General features: G+C 38.4%; 1 protein-coding gene across 1 annotated transcript in view; it reads right to left on the bottom strand.

The window, feature by feature from the left end:
• COL4A4 (collagen, type IV, alpha 4) overlaps positions 1-21,010 on the bottom strand; it is a 156,307-nt gene that overhangs the window by 130,011 nt on the left and 5,286 nt on the right. The window contains exons 2-4 of the mRNA XM_011984975.1: positions 8,878-9,049; positions 5,979-6,021; positions 1,645-1,722 (exon numbers count right to left, since the gene is read on the bottom strand). Of these exons, the coding sequence (XP_011840365.1) occupies positions 1,645-1,722; positions 5,979-6,021; positions 8,878-8,948 (192 nt within the window). The 5' untranslated portion in view covers positions 8,949-9,049. The remainder of the gene's footprint in view (positions 1-1,644; positions 1,723-5,978; positions 6,022-8,877; positions 9,050-21,010) is intronic.

Raw genomic sequence — 21,010 nt, 5'->3', positions numbered from 1 at the left:
CCTGTAGTCCCAGCTACTCGGGAGGCTGAGGCAGGAGAATGGCATGAACCCGGGAGGCGGAGCTTGCAGTGAGCTGGTATCACGCCACTGCACTCCAGCCTGGGTGACAGAGCGAGACTCCATCTCAAAAAAAAAAGAAAGAAAGAAAGAAAGAAAAAGCTCAAGATAAATTCTGATGAACAAAATTTTTGATGTACTGAAGAAGGAACAAAGCAGTTTAAGCATCAGGGGATTTGTCATAACTTATGCTCAATAAGGTTGCTGCTCCCAGTAAAATAGGCCAACAAAGGAACTCATTGCACGCCTGCTGTGTAAAGTTGAAGCAATACCATGAGAGAAATATGTGGTCCCTTCTCTCAGGAAGGTAGTGTTGTGTCCTTGTAGACTCCTCCCTACTCTACTGTGCTTTTTGAATGTCAGGCACAGCCCCCTACGATTGACTTGCTTGAACACTGTTACAGACTGAATGTTTGTGGCCCCCAAAATTCATATGTTGAAATTCTAACCCTCAAGGTGATAGTAGGAGGAGATGGGGTCTCTGGGAGGTAATTAATCAGAGTGGCATCATCATGAATTGGATGAATGCCCTTATAAATGGGACCCCAGAGGGCTCTTTCTCTCCACCATATGAGGATACAATGAGAAGGCACCATCTGCACACCAGGAAGCAGGCCTTCAGCAAGACGCTGGATCTGCTGGCACCTTGCTCTAGGGGTTCCTCCTGGACTGTGAGAAATCAATTTCTTGTAAGCCACCCAGTCTGTGGTATTCTGTTACAGCAGCGAGAATGGATGAGGACACATTTGAAAAGAATCGATCTGACTCAAAAATTGTCCCAAACTTCTATAACACACTCCTTTCTTGTGAGATTGTGGGAGTCATTGTAATTAAAGAATTGTTTGATCTAATACTTTATCACAAATGAATTAATGGGCTGCTGTCAGAACATGGGGGAGATGTTAATAAATGTTCAAGAGACCTGATAGACAGTAACCAAAGAGGTTCTTGGCTTTGCAGAACACAGAATCTAGCTTGGTCATCAACGCCGCCGTTCTGGGTGGACTTGAGCAAGACACTAACTTTCCTGGGCTTCGGTCTGTTGCCCGACAATGTGGTATCCTAAGAAGATTCTTATGAGAAGTCAATGAGCAGAAGCATTTTGAACTCATAGAACAGTGCCTGGCACATAATAAGCATACAAAAAATATAGCTATCGCTTCATTAGAACACTGTGCCACTTGTTTCAATAGGGACAATCCAAGAAAGAGTCCTATAGTCAACTGTCTGGAAAGACCAAACAAACTTGGATTTTTTTTCGAGCAACTTCAGTACTTCTCAGAGCCTTTAAAATGCCATATTTCAGGATGGTGACCCAGTAGGTACCATTTCACACCAGGACCCTTCCTCCATAGGGCAATTCATATAAAATAATGGGTGAATCGCAGCTTTCTAAGACTGTCTTCAAAACCCAGACTGTCTAATATAATTGAGATTGCTATTAGAATATGAAAAACATTGGCTGTGAAATACATAAACATTATCAAGGACTAAAACTGGCCAAGAATCTAGGACTACTTGACATTAAATATTCACAAGATTTCAAAATTCAGGAATGCTGCCCATGTCGGTTTTTACATCACTTACCCGAGACCCCTTTTCAGGAACACAGTGGCAAACAGAGCAATCTCTTCCTCCACAAGGACCAACGTATTTCTTTCCACTCTGGAAAGTGAAGCATCTTATTTAGTATACCAGTACTCGTTGTTTAATTGGATACATAACACATACATTATAACAAGCACTCTTGGTTTACCTTTGACTCCATGAGAAGAAAAAACTAATCATGACATATAAAAAGATGAAGAACTTACCCAGTAGCTTAATAATAAGAAGGGTTGATTATATGAGCAAGAAGCTTCCAAAACTGAGGACGCTGAAGGAAAATAAGTGTCCTTCTAAAGTCATTTGACTTTAACTGGAATCTTCTGCAATTTCTCCCTTTCGGTAAGACTTAATTTGCTAAGTTGCGAACAGTCTTAGAGTGTAAACTATGTGGTTAGGCAATCCATACAAAGACAATGGAGTCTAGTTTAAATGAAAAGCTTGGCTGTTTTTTCAGGGCCCATTTTGCTTTATCTTCAAGATCAGCTGCGGTGTGTCTCCTCCCTCATCAAACTGTCCTTCATAGGACAATTCTCCTGTCACATCCTTGGGCTTAAAATTAAAATTGTTCTTCCTACAATTTGCTGAAACTCCAAGATTTTCAGCTTGTGTTTCTCTATTGTGTTCTCAAACAGATACTCCTGAACTTGAATAATTTGGACCTTTTCCCCACTTTTAGCAAACTTTCTAACACTCTCTTTAGAGCAACACACACACACACACACACACACACACACACACACACCCCCTTTGGGAAGAATCAGCTCCTTGTTCTCATGAATCCTAATCACCTATATCCAGAGTCATCATCCTCTTCCGTACAAAAGCATAGTCCCAGAGTACTATTTCCATAAGCAGATCCATTAACAGCAATCACCATGATGTCCCCTGCAACGAACATGAGCACTGAGCACACATTCCCAGGCTGGGCCTGCCAGTGGGGAGGGAGTGGTGGTTTAGGCCCCTGTGTAGTGGACAAAGCACCTCTAGATGCTGGGACCCGAGGGCATGGAGAAGAATATCAAGAAAGCATCAGAGATAAGTTTTGCCTGGCTCATGATCTAACCTAGCCATCACTGCAACATTTATACATTGCCCGTACAATTTTATGATTGATCAACCTTTTTAAACTTAAGGCTGTAAACTCAAGCCTTTAGACCAGTGTATGATGGGTAAACATAAAACAATAAAACTAATATTTATAGTTCCCATGGAAGACATATATACATATGTATGTGTGAATGCATATGAATATATATGTGTATATGTGAATATATACCTATGTATACATATATATGAACAGGTATATGTGTATGGGAGGGAAAAGAGTCTAATCAGCATATATTATTTTTCTTTTCAATCACACAATTTAGGCTTATTTTTTGGAGAAAAATATGCTCAGACACAATCCAAAAGAAAATATCTTTAAGCATTAATTTTAAAAAGACATCTTTGTAAACAATATTCTCATGGATCATTACAAGCATACAAGAATTTGAAGCTTGACAAGAGCCACGCGATTAGATCATTTAAGTTTAAAACTGTATTTGAAGTTTCAGAAATATATGCCTCTTGAGTTTTGAGTAACATTGTTATCTATAAATGCAGAAATATTAAGTTCAACACCCTGATAAGGTTAAAAAAAAAATTAAATGCTCGGGCCCAGGTCAGGACAGCATGAAAGCACTTAAAGTAACTAGACTGAATACTTGGGTTCATTTAAGGTTGGGCTTCATTACTATGTGTTCACTGAAATATCAAAACAACTAGAGGAAAAAAATAAGGTCAGTTGATTAGGTGGCTTGATAATAAGGGCAAGTTTGTTATTATTATTTCTTTGCTTATTTTTGCCAAACATCACTAAGATGTTTCAGCAAAACTATGTTTCAGGAAAGAATCAGTTTAAAATTAGCAGATTCTAAAAAAGAAAATAAAACAGGAATAGTCACATATCAAGCTTTGATTTGGATCAGTAAAAGGAAAAAGCAAGAGGTGATTTTAGCCTCTGCAAAGTTCTTCTACCTAAGCATTCCCCAATAAAGGTTTCAAAGAGGAGGGTGAATTTACAGAGGCCTATACCTCAAAAATAGATTGTATAAATTCATTTTAAAAGATAAACACAATATTTCAGACAATTAAACATTCAAAGTATGAACCACATTCACTGGGAATACATTCATACTCTCGGAAACTAATGTTACTCTTCTTCAAAGAGAAAAAAGGAAAAGTCACTATCTGCCTTATCTCAGATATTGTTAAACATATATTTGTCACATGGAAAAGTTCAAAGGCTGGCTGCAGTGGCTCATGCCTGTAATCCCCGCACTTTGGGAGGGCAAGGCTGGCAGATCACTTGAAGCCAGGAGTTCGAGACCAGCCTGGCCAACATGGTGAAACCCCGTCTCTACTAAAAATAACAAAAAAAATTAGCCAGGTGTGATGGCACATGCCTGGAATCCCAGCTACTCGGGAGGCTGAGAAGGGAGAATTGCTTGAACTGGGAGGCGGAGGTGGCAGTGAGCTGAGATCGTGCCACTCCACTCCAGCTTGGGCGACAGAGTGAAACAAAAAAAAAAAGTTCAAACAAAGAAGTGATTAATGTCTTATACTTGTAATTCCATCTTCTTTTTTGAAAAACAAATAATATAGGCACATAATTTTAAAAATTCAAATGGTGCAAAAGAGTATAACAGGAAAAGAAATGTCCTCTTTCAACGATGGCCCCAAGTTCCCTCCTATATAGGATAATTTTTTCAAATGGGTGTCTGGGCATTAATAAGCATATTCATACAATGACCTCATTCACACACACAAACACATACAGAGGCAGATGAGCACATGGGCACACATGCACAGATGTATAAAAACACACTTTTGGTGATTTCTGATTTGTTTTACTTTTTTCCAAATGGTGGATTGCTCTACATTTTGCTGTTTTCACATAATTGAAAGTCTTCAAAATCATTCCGAAGTATTACATATGCCTATCCGTCAGACCACGTACCATACCTTATTTAACCAGTTGTTGTTGAAGGAAATTTAGGCAGCTCCCTTCTGTCTATACTGAACACTATCCTGAAATTAGTATTCTTGGGCATATTTATCTGTATGCATGAATCAGAATAAACAAGTATGACAAATTCCAAAAAGACACATTCTGTGTCAATAGGTATGTGCATTCAAAATCCAGATGGGTAATACCAAATTGCTTCCCACAGACATTGCATAACAATTTGTATCGCTACCTTTAAAACCCAACGATAGTATGGCCCCTCCCTGTGTGAAATCTCTAGAATATCTGCACACCACAAGCTGGTAGAAGGCCTGGGATAGAAAAATCTTTGGTTCAGAAATTATATTTACTCATGTGCAATATTTAAAAAAGGCAAAATCTAGGACTCTGCAGACTTTTATAACATAAAAAAGAATATAACACAAACTTTTAAAAATCAGATAAGAGAAATATAAAAAGTACACATGTATATATCACAGTATTGTTTCCACTCATTATTTCAGGTGATGCTCTCAAATGCATGTCAACAAAGTTGGGCAAGTCTTATCATCCCTACTCAATACAGGAGATAACTGAGTCTTATATAAGTTAAGAAATGAATCATTGGCAGAGTCAAGAACCACTGGCTCCTCATTCTTTAACCCAAGTGTTTTCTGCTCCCAACTTGTGGGAAAAGGAGAACAGAAGGTAATTTTGCATTTTTATTTGCTTTGAAAAGATCTACAATAACTTGACTCACTGAAGTTTCATTGGGTGGATCCAAGGTGGAGAGTACGAACAGATAAGGATGTGTTCACTAGAGTGATTTAAACCAAGTCAGGTGTCTTAAGATCAACCTGAGTTGCAGGCAGACCACAATGAGATTTCCCAGACACATCTGAGGGTGAGTTTAATGACTGAGATTCTTCAATGAGGAGGCAGAAGAAAGATAGCATATTACAGAATGTTCTGGACTTATTTTTCTTCTGAGCTAAAATGTTCAAATTATTCTTATACTTCTTGATTTAATCTTGAAATGACCCAGCTGCCTCCTGCCTGTCTCCAAAAAAAAAAAAAAAAAAAACTTAAAAAAAAAGGGTTATGTTAATATTAAAATAAAGAAATCCCCAATATCTAGGCAATTCAGCAAGCAGTCTTGACTATACAATATAAAATAAATCTTAGTGTTTATTTAGTCTTATTCTCAATTTTACAGGTAAGAAAACTGAGTCCCAGAGGGTGATTTCTTTGAAAGTACAACAAAAATTATGCATTCGATAAAGTGAATTTTCACAATGCAACTAGAGCTAGTGAATGTACTTACCCCATATACGTATTGTACAGAAAAGAGAATGAGTATAAGTGACCTACAGAAAAACAAAAATGCAGATTAATTTAAAGTTTCTTTTCATGTGAAACAAATTAAAAAGAAAAAGAGGAAAGGAATTAATTCCAGAAAGCTACTTTTTATTTCTAACAGGCTGCTCCTACTAGCCGACTTATCATCAGTGACAAGATCCTCGCTTTCCTCTCTCTGGCTGCCATCATTGCCTTTCCTCTTTTTAATCAGCCAGGAAGTATGTGTTGAACCCCTTGTGTGGTCCTCATTGTGCTGGGGACCGTGAGGACACTCTGAAGGTGAGATCTGGAGGGATACACGAGTGAAAGAAGATGATTCTCAGAATGAAAACTGCAGGAGAGAGGGAAGGAGGCAGCTTAGTTCGGAGACACACACTGCTGAGACAGTGTATCCCAAATGCCATTTAGTGGAAGCAACTAGAAGGAGAGAATGTGGAAGGAAACCTAACTGGACTGGGATGATGGTTTGGAGAAAAAGGGAAATAATATGGAAGATTTAGGGAAAAGTTATGTAGTCCAGGGCTTTATAAGTGAGGCAGAAATCCGATTGGGGTAACTTCATTATCACAAACAAATTTTAACAGAGGAAATATGCAATTTTAAAAGACCACTAAAAGGCCAAGCGTGGTGGCTCACGCCTGTAATCCCAGAACTTTGGGAGGCTAAGGTGGGCGGATCACCTGAGTTCAGGAGTTCGAGATCAGCCTGGCCAACATGGCGAAACCCCATCTCTACTAAAGTACAAAAATTAGCTGGGCATGGTGGCGCACGCCTGTAATGCCAGCTACTCCAGAGGCTGAGGTAGGAGAATTGCTTGAACCTGGGAGGCAGAGATTGCAGTGAGCCGAGATCGTGCCACTGCACTCCAGCCTGGGCAACAGAGTGAGCCTCTGTCTCAAAACAAAACAAAACACCCATTAAACATTTGCATATATTTTCTAGGCCTTATATTTGTCAAACAGCTTCTGGATCCATCATCTCATTTAATGCTTAAAAGAGCTTGTGGGGATCACACCATTCCAAAGGATAGTAGGAGAACTGGGGCTCAGTCCTGGGCTGTGATTTATCCGCCATCCTTGTTCTTTCATTCTCTGTAGAGCCTTCTCCTCTCTAAAACCTCATGTCCTAAGTGAGCCTTTGTTCTCCACCCTCTACTTCTTCCTCTTGTGCTGAGATGCTGACAAACACTTCAGATGTTTACAGAGCTCTGGATCTAGATGAGACCCTGACTAGGAGATGAGTAACTAGGTCCAGCCCACACTTAATGGCTCCCACACAAAATTCCCTATCTCCCCAGCTGTTTTCATGATAATTCCAGTACAAGCCAGGTTGGCTTTTCATTGTAGTAACCAAGTAAAAAAAGAGAAAAATATAAAGGAGATGTTTAACACTGGGAATCAACTGCTTTAAATCAGGTTGAATGTGTATTTACAACTCTTGCTTCTTAAATGAGTTATTGTCACTGGACATTTTTTATTAGGATATGTTGCATTTTATAGCAATTGTAGCTTCTCTCTATATAATCTCATTAAGGATTGTAGGCACAGCATGTTTCTTAAACCTTTTATAGAAGAGCAAACAGACTTAGAAAAGTTGGACAATATGCTCCAAAGAGTGCAGACAGAATGGCCCCAAGGGGGCCAGCTCGGGTCAGGTCCGAAGCTCCTTCATAGTCCCTTTATCCTGCACTGGACTTGTTCTTTCTGCCACTGCAGATATTAAAAAATAAAATCATTCCTTTTTTTTTTCTTTAAAAAAAATGCACAATTAAGATTCCTTTCCATTTCTTCTACATCCACTCCAAATAGTTAAGGCTGGATCATATTCCTTCCCACCACCTTCGCTTCTTTCACTCCCCATAATTTCTTGTCCATCATCCTCAGAACCTTTTGTGTTTTTTCACTATTTAACATTTCCCTGTGTTAACTCCCAATGTGTTTTTGAGTCTCGTCGAACAATCTCATGTTGGTTTCCTGTTTTCCCATTGCTGCTGTCACACATTACCACACACTCAGACGCTTAAAACAATGCATATATATTATCTTACAGTTCTGGAAGTCAGAAGTCTGAAATAGGTCTCACTGCCAAGAACCAAGGTGTTGGCAGAGCTGTATGCCTTCTGAAGTTCCCCAAGGAGAATCTGATTCCTTGCCTTATGCAGATTCTAGAGGCTGCCCACATTCCTTGGCTCCTGGTCCCCTTCAACCTTCAAAGCCAGCAGTGGCCAGTGGCGTCTCTCTTGCTGCATCTCCCCGGCCTCTGCTTTTGTGGTCAAAGCTCTTTCTCCGACTGTTCTCCTGCTTCTTCCCTTCACTTCCAAGGATCCTTGTCATTATATTGGGCCCATCCAGATAGTCAGGCTCAGGTCAACTCCTCCATCTCAATGTCAGCTGATCAGCAACCATAATTCTATCTGTAGCTTTAATTACCCCTTGCCGTCTTGCCATGTAACATAACATATTCACAGATTCCAGAGATTAAGATGCGGACATCTGTGGGGGCTGGGGGTGTTATTAATCTGTACTTGTGAAGTGGTCTGTCCTAACTCTACTAGTTACAGGGACCCTGAAACTTTGGGCATATACGTTTTTTGCTATTCAAACCTGGTGAGTAAGAGAGCAAGAATCTGGGGCCTTTCCTTGTGCAACTTCCCATTTGATGATTATGTAGGTGCATTTCAGGGAAAATTAAGAGGGTTGGTGTTCAGTAATAAAAATGAGTCATGAAATGGCAGACATACCCTTAGCTTTCTGGAATGATTTGATTTTTTGACATATTAAGCATTCAGATGATTTATATCCATAGAACAAACATTGAGTAGAAACTACTAAATAAAAGCAGGCAATCACACTGAGGATACTCACCAGGGACCTGTGGCCAATGACTTGGTCAATCTGAAGGAGCACCTCATTACTACTACGTGCAGAGACGACATCACTGGCAAGTCTTAGTGCTTAAAAAATATTCTGCCAGTCTTCTCTTCCAGAAGGCTCTTGTTGACAAGTGAGGTTCTGTGTTCTGGGTCAAAGTCTGTTCCTGTTAGATATAAATATATCACTTAAAACACAGCATGCATTATAATGTTGAAAATAATTACTTTCATTTTTTGTAGTTATGGAATTATTTTCTAAAGGGTAACTTCAATAAATTTTAGATATAACAATCTTTCCTTAGTGATGGTGAAACTGAATAAATATCAGTTTTTATCTTCAGAAATAAAAAATCTTCAAACCCTTTCTATATCATAAATATATTTTTGATAAATGGAAAAATTATGTATATATATTATATTTTTAAAATATATATTTTAAATATAAAATATATTTTATATGTGTATAAATAATTGTTTCATTTTGCTATGTGGAATTTTCTTCTGTTTAATTCTTTCCCTTGAACATCCAAGTTAAAATTCACTCAAATGTTTCTTTTACTTTATGAAACTAGAAAAAGAAACTTCTAGTATACAAATATACATTTTTGTATATTTGTACACATACAGCAAATACATATAAAAGTATTTTTATGTAAAATGATACAACTGCTGTGAAAAATATTTTGGCAGTTCCTCAAAAAGTTGAACATAGAGTTACTATATGATCTAGCAATTTTACTCCTGGGTATATGCCCAAAATAATTGAAAACACATGTTCACACATAAACTTGTATATGAATATTCATGGAAGCATTATTCATAACAGCCAGAAGGTGAACACAACCCACATGTCCATCAATGGGTGATGAATAAGAAAAATGTGGTACATCCATACAATGGAGTATTATTCAGCCATAAAAAGGAATGAAGTACTGATATGTGCTACAGCATGAATGAATCTCGAAAACATTATGCCAAGTGAAGGAAGCCACATATTTTATGATTCCATGTGTATAAAAAGTCCAGAGCAGGAAATCCACACACATAGAAAATTGATTGATAGTTGTCAGGGTTTGGGAGAGGAAAGAATTGGGAGGTACAGAGTTTCTTTTTGGGATGATGTAATTGCAGTGGTTATGGCTGTACAACATTTTGAATATACTAAAAACCACTGAATTATAAACTTCAGAAAAGTTAAAATGGTGAATTTTATCTTGTGAATTATATTTTTATTGAGATAAAATTTAATTTTATGAATATAAAATAGAAAACTATTTTTAAACTTGACTCAAAGAACTCTTCACTTTGATAAAAGATATATTTGGCTCAAATAATTGAAATGTATCATTTAAAAAACTTTGATTTCTTTAAAAGACCTGTCTCTATGACAATTAGGTAGAGGGAAGGAAATCAGGAGTGTTCAATGTTACCAACTTTTTTTTTTTTTTTTTTGAGATGGGGTTTTGCTCTTATTGCCCAGGCTGGAGTGCAATGGCACGATCTCAGCTCACTGTCGCCTCTGCCTCCGAGGTTCAAGTGATTCTCCTGCCTCAGCCTCCCGAGTAGCTCGTGTGCCACCACACCCAGCTAATTTTTTTTTGTTTTGTTTTGTAGAGACGGGGATTAAGCCATGTTGGCCAGGCTGGTCTCGAACTCCTGACCTCAGGTGATCTGCCCGCCTCAGCCTCCCAAAGTGCTGAGATTACAGGCGTGAGCCACTGCACCTGGCCATTACCAACTATTTTTAAATTTCTAGGTAAAATCTGAGTAAATTAATTCAATGCTGTATGTATGGAAGACTTGTTTCCCAAGTAAGTGGTAGAACAACATTCTAAAATAAAGTTTCGATATCAAGCAGAAACCAATTCACTTTGAATACCCAGATCTTTTCCTTTCCCTAAATCCATAATTTTAAATTTGTTTTCGTTATAAACTCAGGGGTGCCCAAGGGAGAGAATTCAGTCATAGGTTTCTAGTTTCTGTTTCTGGTTGGGCCAGTAAAGCCCCTTCCTCATCTCTCTTTTCTGCTTATCACTAGAGACAGAAACTAAAAACCATGGTTTCAGGCTGCTAAAAGCCTAAAACAAAACAAAAGAGAACAACAACAAAATAAGGCAGGTTGGACAAGCTTGTCTAAAGCACATCTCAATAAAACAAATTCTTGTTCTGGAAGGAAAATACAAATTGTTTGAATTACTTAAATTGCATTTGATATTTTTTAACAAATAGGAAACACAGTCAAAAATAAAAGAAAAACCAGAGATATTTACATTTTAATCCCAAAATATATGATACAAATAAAATTCACATGTATTGTGATAAAGGTTGTACAGAGGAGAATTTTATTAAAATAGAGTGTTGTTGTGGTCATGTTCCAGAGGAGGAAGGCCTGTTTCTGGTTCTAACACCTGGGAGTTTCTCAGTACATTTTCATCGGATGAATGGATGGATGGATGGATGGACGGACAGTCAGACAGATAGACCGACGGATGGATGGATGGGCCAATTTGCAGAAACATAACTGGTGTCTCACTAGCCAAAACAATGAAAGGACACTGGGAGTAGTCAATGCATTCTCGTCACATGCCCTTGGTTACCATATAAACTCTATAATAGTGATTTTGTCTTTTTTTATTCACAGGTGTATCCCCAGTGCCATCATAGTGCCTGGAATGTATTAAGTTCTCAATATATATTGGTTGGGTAAATGAGCATATAGAAGATACTTTGGGACCTTTTGAATGTAAATCAAGTATATTTAATAGGGGATAAGAAAGGAAGCTAACTTTGACTATAAGTGAGGGCGTGGAAGAAGGAAGAATGAGAGAGGGATAACTGGCCTTGGGAAAAGTGGAGAGAAACCGACACTTTGATCACATGTAGGATATCAAGTCACTTAATTCTCACCATGACTTAGTAAGGAAATTATTATTTTCATTGTGCAGGGAAAAAAAAGTGAATCAGTTTAAGTAATTGTGCAAAGTCACAAGGCTAGTAAGTGGCAGAACCAGATTTGTTGACTCCAGTATGTGTCACTTCTCCCTAGTGACACTCCAGCTTAGCTACCTTTGGACTTCTCTGCTCTCTTACTAAGAATTCTCTTGTTATAAGAATTATCTTACAATAAAAAATTTTAAACTATACACTTTTGTATTAGTCCATTCTCATGCTGCTATGAAGAAATACCTGAGACTGGGTAATTTATAAAGAAAAGCGGAGATTAATTGATTCGCATTCCTGCATGGCTGGGGAGGCCTCAGGAAACTTACAAATATAGCAGAAGGCACCTCTTCACAGGGCAGCAGGAGACAGAATGAGTACTGAGCAAAGGGGGAAGCCACTTATATCACCGTCAAATCTCCTGAGAACTCACTCACTGTCAGAAACGGCATAGGGGAAACCACGCCCATGATTCAATTATCTCCACCTGGTCCCTCCCTTGACACATGGGGATTATTACAATTTAAGGTGAGATTTGGGTGGGGACACAGAGCCAAACCATATCAGCCCTACTTTTTCCTTAAAAAAAAAAAAAAAAGTCTTTTTTTTTGTTTTTTTTTCTTTTGAGACGGAGTCTCGTTCTGTCGCCCAGGCTGGAGTGCAGTGGCCAGATCTCAGCTCACTGCAAGCTCCACCTCCCGGGTTTATGCCATTCTCCTGCCTCAGCCTCCCGAGTAGCTGGGACTACAGGCTCCCGCCACCTCGCCCAGCTAGGTTTTGTGTGTGTGTGTGTTTTTTAGTAGAGACGGGGTTTCACCATGTTAGCCAGGATGGTCTCGATCTCCTGACCTCATGATCCGCCCATCTCGGCCTCCCAAAGTGCTGGGATTACAGGCTTGAGCCACCGCGTCCAGCCAAAAAAAAAAGTCTTAAAACTTTCATCTTCTCTTTTAATAGCTACAAAGAATATAATTTCTGGAGTGTAATAAACGATGACCTTTAAAATAAAACTACTACAGCATTATTTTAGATGCATCCAATAAATCAAAATGTCACAGAAGTCTGATTTTTACCACCATCAGCTTAAAATATATGCACACAAGCTCTTTAACAGGAATTTTACATTGCTATTTTTTAAATTCGTATTTCCATTCCATTCCCCCACATGTATCCTAATGCAATGTATTTCCATACTTGAAAATAATATATTGATCACCCTGTTATGTTTCTCTGCAACAAAATACTTATAAGTCTCTAATTCTTAACATTTTTTCCAAAATTGACTTTCATTATAATTGTTAGCAGTATATAATTCATCAAAACCACAAATTTTAATCTTGATAAACAATGATCAAATACCAAAAGTAAAATTTTGTGGGAAATGTAGTTGCTAGTGAATGAATTGGCCCTTTTTATTTCTTATTAGCTTATTTAGCTCAAGATCAGTGATTCTTTCTACTGAAATGAGAGAGGTTCAGCAACAATCCTATTTCCATTTTAGTTTCCAAAACTAAGTTCTAATAAAATTTATTCAACATAAACAAGAAGTTGTGAATGAAAAAAATGTGCTACACAAATGTCACTCAATTCTTTTAACTTCTCTTGAGTAGTAAACTGCCATGGTCTGAATGTTTGTGTCCCACACCCCCAATTTGTATGTTGTAACTTAACTCCCAATGTGTTGGTATTAAGAGGTGAGGCATCTGGGACGCTGTTAGGTCATGAGGATTGAGCCCTCCAGAATGAGGTGAGTGTCCTTACAGAAGACACCTGAGAGAGCTTGTTTGCCCCTTCCTTCCACCATGTGAGGATGCAGCAAGAAGGCACCACCTGTAAAGCAGAAAGCAGTCCACACCAGACACTGAATCTGCTGGTGCCTTCGCATTGCACTTGCCAGCCTCCAGCACTGTGAGCAATAAACCTGTTGTTCATAAATCACCCAGTCCTAGGTATTTCGTTGTAGCAGCCTGAATGAACTAACATATATACCAAGAGCAAGATACTAATTTATCATCTAGAATTAATTTGAATGATTTCCAGGCTGGCAAGTCCTCCCTCCATTATGATGAAAGCACCCTGACCAGGAGGTGTGGAGCTGGTAGGTTCCTGTTCTTGACACCAGCAAATGCGCTGCCCCTCATTCAGCCCCCAGACAGTTCTTAGACCCTGGGACAAAGCAGGGTAGTAATATTTGGCGAAAATGATGGTCGAGGGGTTGCCTTTCTTTTGAAAAGCAGGGCAACTGTGAAAGAGGAAGTGAAAACTTTGACGAAACACCCATTTTCGGAGAGAGCAATTCTACAAAAGTATATACATGACAATTGAGAATCTGGAAATGGAATCCTTTAGTGAATGTTCCAAGTAGCTTGCATAACTCCTGAGAATCGTTTTATCTCCCAAGGGTCCATGTACTTCAGTTTGAAGATCTCTGTCTTGAATGAGCTGCTAAAGGTTAAAAACTGCCCTTTTCACTGTTTCACCAGAAGCAGGCCTTAGAGGACCTAACAAGCCACAGAGGAGTTGCAGAGAGTTTTATGACTGTTCTCCTGCCTAAGATACAACTGCTAGGCCACAGCTGAGCAGAGCCCCCATCTTGCTGTTGACCTGACACTGTAAACAGCAGTGTGCCTGGTGCTTTGCAGTTCACAAAGTGCAGCCACGTGTTATCCACAACCATCTAAGAGGGTTTTCTTTGTTGCAACCATCTGTCTTAACAGCACAAAATATTTTGTTTCAACCAAGCTTTTGACTGCACCAAACAAAAATACCCCAACACTCAGCAGAGCATCCCATTCATCTATCTTCTCACAAAGGAATAGGTGTCATCGTGTGGGACTAGATGAAGCAGTGGGTTTCTGTTCAAGTCTATCACCATCACAAAAAAAAACGTAACTTGTATTTACTCTGTTCTCACTCTGCTAATAAATACACACCCAAGACTGGGTAATTTGTAAAGGAAAGGGGTTAATTGACTCACAGTTCCACATGGCTGGGGAGGCCTTACAATCATGATGGAAGGTGAATGAGGAGCAAAGTCATATCTTACATGGTGGCAGGCAAGACAGAATGAGAGCCAGAGAAAGGGGAAATCCCTTATAAAATCACCAGATCTCATGAGACTTACTCACCACTGCAAGAAGAGTATGGGGGAAATCACCCCATTGATTCAATTATCTCCCACTGGGTCCCTCTCAGGAGACTTGGGAATTATGGGAGCTACAATTCAAAATGAGGTTTGGGTAGAGACACAGCCAAGCCATATCATAACTGCAACAAGCCAAAGTGTTATAGCACTAACATTGCAGACAACAGTTTTAGAAGACTGCCTCTACAGGAAACTTCTGCAGAGGTCCTGTGCCTTTTAAAGAGCATGATTTTGCTAATTGTTATTCTCAAGGAGGGAGCATTCTCTATAGTTGTGTCAGAGCCCCACCTTCAGCTCGGCTATGTGGAGGCATGACCAGGTTTCCTATCATCTGATTTTGTCTCCCCAGCCACACGGAAAGGCTCGAGGTAAGCCACTGACCCAAAGCAGCCCAACCCAGAGCTTGACTGAGTGACAGAGAACTGACTCTGGGACGAGGATGGTACAGACAGAATGTGGATTGCTCCTCTAGGAGAGCTGAAATTAGGAAACCGAGAGAAGTGAGAGAGAGACACAGAAAAAAAGATGCATCAAGAGATACCCTGATGTAGAATTGGGCATCAGATGGCTGAGGCAGGCCAAAGTGAAGGGCAAAACTAAATGCAGAGAAGACGGACACACTGAGTCAGCATGAAAACCTGTTTCAAAAGAGGAAAATGCAAAAAGAGAAGGACAGATGGTTCCATTAAAGGATAAACGATCAGCTTACTCCTGAGAGCTGCCTCATTCCTGATGTAAAGTCTTACAGTGAATTGACTTGAGCAAACTGACCTCTGCAGCCCAGTTGGACAGAAGGCACAGCCCCACCCTTCGCAGCTGGGTCTAAGGCTCCACCACCACAAGAAGCAGCTCACTTCCTCCTCCTCCTCCTCTCTTCCAAGAGGGAAATGGAACAGAAGCACCCTGGGCCTTTGACATCCACCTCACTCACCAACCCAAGTAAGATCCACAGCCTCTTTCCCAGCAGCAGTAATTTCCAGCATGTATATTCAGCAAATGCCATTTTGTTATCCTCCTCTAACTCCATGAGCTTTTTGTTTCCCCCTTTCACTCCCTTATGAAAATCCCTGGACTCCAATTCCCCTGGGACTCCTTATGAGTCTCTGCCCAATGCTTTCCAAATGACAGGTTTGGGAACAAGATCTGAGATCTTCCAAATCATTATCTCTACCACAGAGAATTTATTTTCTCAGCAACCCAATCTTGAAAACAAATACACCCTGCTGGGGTTCTCATCAAATGGAGGAGGAGAAATGTACAAGATTGGGGGACCGGAAAAACAGAACACTGAGCATTGGATGTTTCCAGTCACAGAAAGGTAACAGAAGCATAAAAACATTTTCTCCTCTTCCAAAGTAACATTAAATCTTTGATTTCTGTTTAATGATAATTTTTTATTGGTTCAGTAAAATAATTTACTACTAACTTAATGACTGCACATACTTTCCTTTTTGGCCTTTTGACACTGAGCCATCTGAATACTCTCTTTCCAAAATAATTTTTGTGATTGCTTGAACACCTGTTTCTATATACATTTCTCTTTCTAAAATAGAATTCTCAAATATTCAGGTTTTGTACAGAAATAAGCAGAGGATCTCAGAGGTCATGAAAGTGTTCCCAGAAAAAGAATGGCATGTCCTATTCACCTCCATCCACCTGGACACCTCCTTTGGAGGGCAACATTTTTTTCTGTTCAGAGTCAACCTAACCATTTCCCAACATTCAAGCTGGTTACTTGGTTTTGCTCTTTCTAAAATCCCACTTTTTGGAGTTGACCCTACCTTCAGACCTTCAAAGAATTTAGGTTGGTTTGAGTTCTTTAGCAAAAACAGTCACTCTCATCCCACATCCCAAGGTTTTCAAAGTGGGTCATGAGTCTGTGTGGTCCATGGACCACTGGAATGTGGATGGAGCTTCATGTTCTCTGAGAAGCAACAAGGAAAACTGGACAATTACTCAAGTAAATTCTTGAGAATGACTCGGAGTTCCAACTTGATCAGAATGTGCTGGACTATGGCCAAGCCCACCCCCACCTTTCCTTCCCTCCAGATTCAGCTGAACTGTTTGAGACTGCTGCAGAGTTCTCAGTTGACATTGGAGTTGAGTTTTCTAGTGCAATTGGACCAGATCTCAGTTCACCCACCATCTGGCAATATAGGCTTTTATTATCATTTTCCCCTGAGGTCTCCTCCCAATATCAACAGAAAATTTGACAGCAACCATAATAATGTCACTTCTCGGAACCACACGAAGGTGATACATGTTCCAAAAATATACAACTGACCTTCCAGATCAGAGGAGCCCTTTGCCTCCAAGTGAAGAATGACATCTTGATTCAGACTATTGTCAAGTCTCTTGCCAAAACCACTAATCCCCCACATGTCTTGCTGTATGATTTTCCCCCTAAGTAGGGCTGAGACTCTATCGGAATTCTCTGGACCTTTCAGACCTCCCAGAATTGCCTTGGGGGTGAACTCCAACAATAACACTCAACAATTCCACTGGGCAAGGCCCACTCCCAACTACAATGTGAGGCTAGCATTTGCCTTCGATGACTTCTCACCTCTGCTGCCACTTCCCCTCCATGGAAACCATCTGCCTCCCTCCATTGCTATCTGTGCACTCATGGTTAGTGAATAAAAGTACAGCTTTGAAGTTAAGATTTGTGTTCAGATCTTGATGACTCCAATCATATAAGTAATTAATTAATAATACAACTAAAAAATATACTTTGCCGTGTAATCCTTAGCAAGTTTGCAGCCCCTGTGAGCACTTGATTTCTCAGTGTGTAAAATTAATACCTAACGGACTTAAATGAGTAGGACTTGGTGCCTACTACAATGCCTGGCATGTAGGAGCAGCTCAATAAATGTTTCTTTCCTTCCTTTCTAATCTGCCATGCAGAAAAAAAAAAAAAAAAAAAAAGAGCTCACAATATATTGGGAAAAAGCCATAAACATAAAAACCTGGCTGGGCGTGGTAGCTCACACCTGCAATCCCAGAACTTTGGGATGCCAAGGCGGATGGATTGCTTGAGGCCAGCAGTTCGAGACCAGCCTGGGCAACATGGTGAAACCACATCTCTACAAAAAATACAAAAAAAAAAAAAAAAATTAGCCAGCTTGGTTGCACATGCCTGTAGTCTCAGCTGCGTGGGAGGCTGAGGTGGGAGAATCACTTGAGCCCAGGAGGCGGAGGTTGCTGTGAGTGGAGATCGCACCCCTGCAGCCAACCTAGGTGACAGAGTGAAACCCTGTCTAAAAAATAAAAAATAATAAAAAAGTGAAAATCAGGGAACACCGGGCAGACCCCAGGAAGCAGGCAAGACTTGATTTAGGAAGGAAGGAAGATCTGGGGAAATGAAAAAGGAAAAAGGAACAAACTATGACAGTACCTTATAAAGTACCTTTTAAACGTCAGGAAAGAAAAATCACAAGGGATAAATTTTTCAGTTAGTTAGAAGGAGATATACAGAAGGACAATTCTAGGTAGAATCACAGTTAGCATACACTCGTTCTGAGAATAAAAGACTGGAAAAAGATATACCACACAAACAGTCAGCATAGGAAAGCTATAATGAATATATTAATGGCACATAAAATAGACTTCAGGATAGGCAGTGACCCTTGATAATGATTTAAAATTAATATTGCAGGAAGCTATAAATAGTAATATATGTGCTTAACAACAGAACTTCAAATTAGATGAAGGAAAAACTGCAAAATTGAAGGAAAAAAATAGACAAATCCTAAAATATAGTTGGGAACTAATAATCTTCTCTTGGTTATTGATAGAACAAAGTACAATATCAGTTAAGACACAGGAGATCTGAATAACACTATCAACCATCTTTACTTAATTTACTACATACTAGCTCACTATACCAAGCGATCATAGTATATATTCTTTTCAAGTGGACATGGCATGTCCACCAAGATAGATTATATCCTGGATTGTAAAACAAGTTTCAACACATTGCAAAAGACTGAAATTTTACAGAGAATTACACTAGAATTCAATGGTAAACTATCTAGGAAAGTCCCAAATATTTGGAAATTAAACAGCACACTTCCAAATAACCCATGAGTCAAGGAAGAAATCAGAAAATATTTTGAGATGTATGATAATAGAAACACAATATATCAAAATTTACAGGATGCAACTAACCCAGTGCAGAAAAGGATCTTCTAGGTATAAAAGTTTCTATCAGAAAATTAAAAAATCAAAAATCAATTACCTAAGCTTCTTTCTTAGAAAACTAGGAAAAGAATAAAATAAACCTGAAGCAAAATGAAAGAAATAATAAATATTAAAGAGGAAATTAACAAAGGAGAAGGCATTCAAACAGTAGAGAAAAATCAATGAAACCCAACATTGGTAGTTTGGTTCTGTATACAATTGATAAGCCTGAAAACTTGGGAATGTTAAAAATAATAATATGACAGTATCAAATGACAAAGGGGATTAAAAAGATAATTGGAGAATCTTCTTATAATTATATGCCAATAAATTTAACAATGTAGAGGAAATAAATAATTTTGGGAAAGACATCAATTATCAAAACTGACACAAGAAACAACAGAAAATTTAAATGGCCTATAGCAATTAAATTTATAATTAATGAATTTTGTAAGTAAAAACCTTCCCCAAAGAAAACTTCAGGGCTAATTGGTTTTACTAGTGAATTCTATCAAACATTTAATGAAGAAATAATACCAGTTTTTTAATATACTTTTTCTGAATATAGAAAAAAAGAGAATGCTGGCCAACTTATTTTAGGAGGCTAGCATTATTTAGATACCAAAACTGACAAAGATATTATAGGAAAACTACAGATCAATATATCTTGTGAATATAAACACGACTCTCCTTAACATAAGACTAACAAATAAAATCCGCATATATGTAAATACAAATGACCAAGAATAGACTAAGCAATTTTTATAAAAAGCAACAAAGTTGAAGGACTTACACTAGTCTTGCTAAAAAACTACAGTTGTAAGAATGATGGTAAACAAATAGATATGTAGATAAATGGAATAAAAAGACTCACACATGATGATCAGTTGATTTTTTACAAAGGTGCCATGGCAATTTAGTGGAGGAAAATGTCTTTTCAACAACTGGTGTTACAACAACTGGATATTCACATGGAAAAAATAATTTAATGAATCCTTATTTCCTACCATACCCAGAAATTAACTTGAAAGAGATCATTGAGGTAAAAGTAACAATACTACCGAAGAAGAAAACATAGGAGAAAATTTCTGCAACTTTGGCATAGGTATAGAGTTCTCAGGTAACAAGAAAAGCACAAATCACAAAAGAAAAAAATTATAAATTATATTCCATCAAAATAAAAACTTTTGCTTCTTAAAAAATCACAAGAAAATGAAAAGACAATTCTCAGAATTGGAGAAAATACTCACAATGCTTGTATTTAATATTGATCTTGTATCCACAATATACAAATAACTCTTATAATTCAACAATAAGAAGATAAAAAGGCAAATTTTAAGTGGAAAAAAGATTTGATTAGGCACTTCACAAAAGAAGCTATATGAATGTTCAATAAGTACATTAAAAGATGTTCAACATCATTAGTTATTGGAGAAATACAAACCACTGTGGGATACCTCTGTATAAACATTAGGATGAGTAAAATTTAAAAATTAACAGCAAAATAAATATATGGAGCAACTGGAACTCCTATGCATTGTATTGTACCTTGCACTGAGAAGGTAGAATAAAACCACTTTGGAAAACCATTTCTTTTATAATTAAATGTACATCTACCATATGACCCAGACCTTTCATTCCTAAATATTTACTTGAGATAAGTGAAAATGCATACCTACACAAAGGCTTGTAGAAAAATATTCATAGTAGCTTGATTTGCAGTAGCCCTATACTAGAAACAATACAAATGCCCAAAAATAGGTAAATGGATTTTTTTTCCAAGTGTAATCTCCATACAATGGGATACTACTCAGCAATAGAAAAGAACAAACTCCTAATCCACACAACATGGATGAATCTG

This window comes from Mandrillus leucophaeus, unplaced genomic scaffold (genome assembly GCF_000951045.1).
Source record: "Mandrillus leucophaeus isolate KB7577 unplaced genomic scaffold, Mleu.le_1.0 Scaffold277, whole genome shotgun sequence".
Lineage (NCBI taxonomy): Eukaryota > Metazoa > Chordata > Mammalia > Primates > Cercopithecidae > Mandrillus > Mandrillus leucophaeus.
This window is presented reverse-complemented; position numbering and strand designations above follow the sequence as displayed.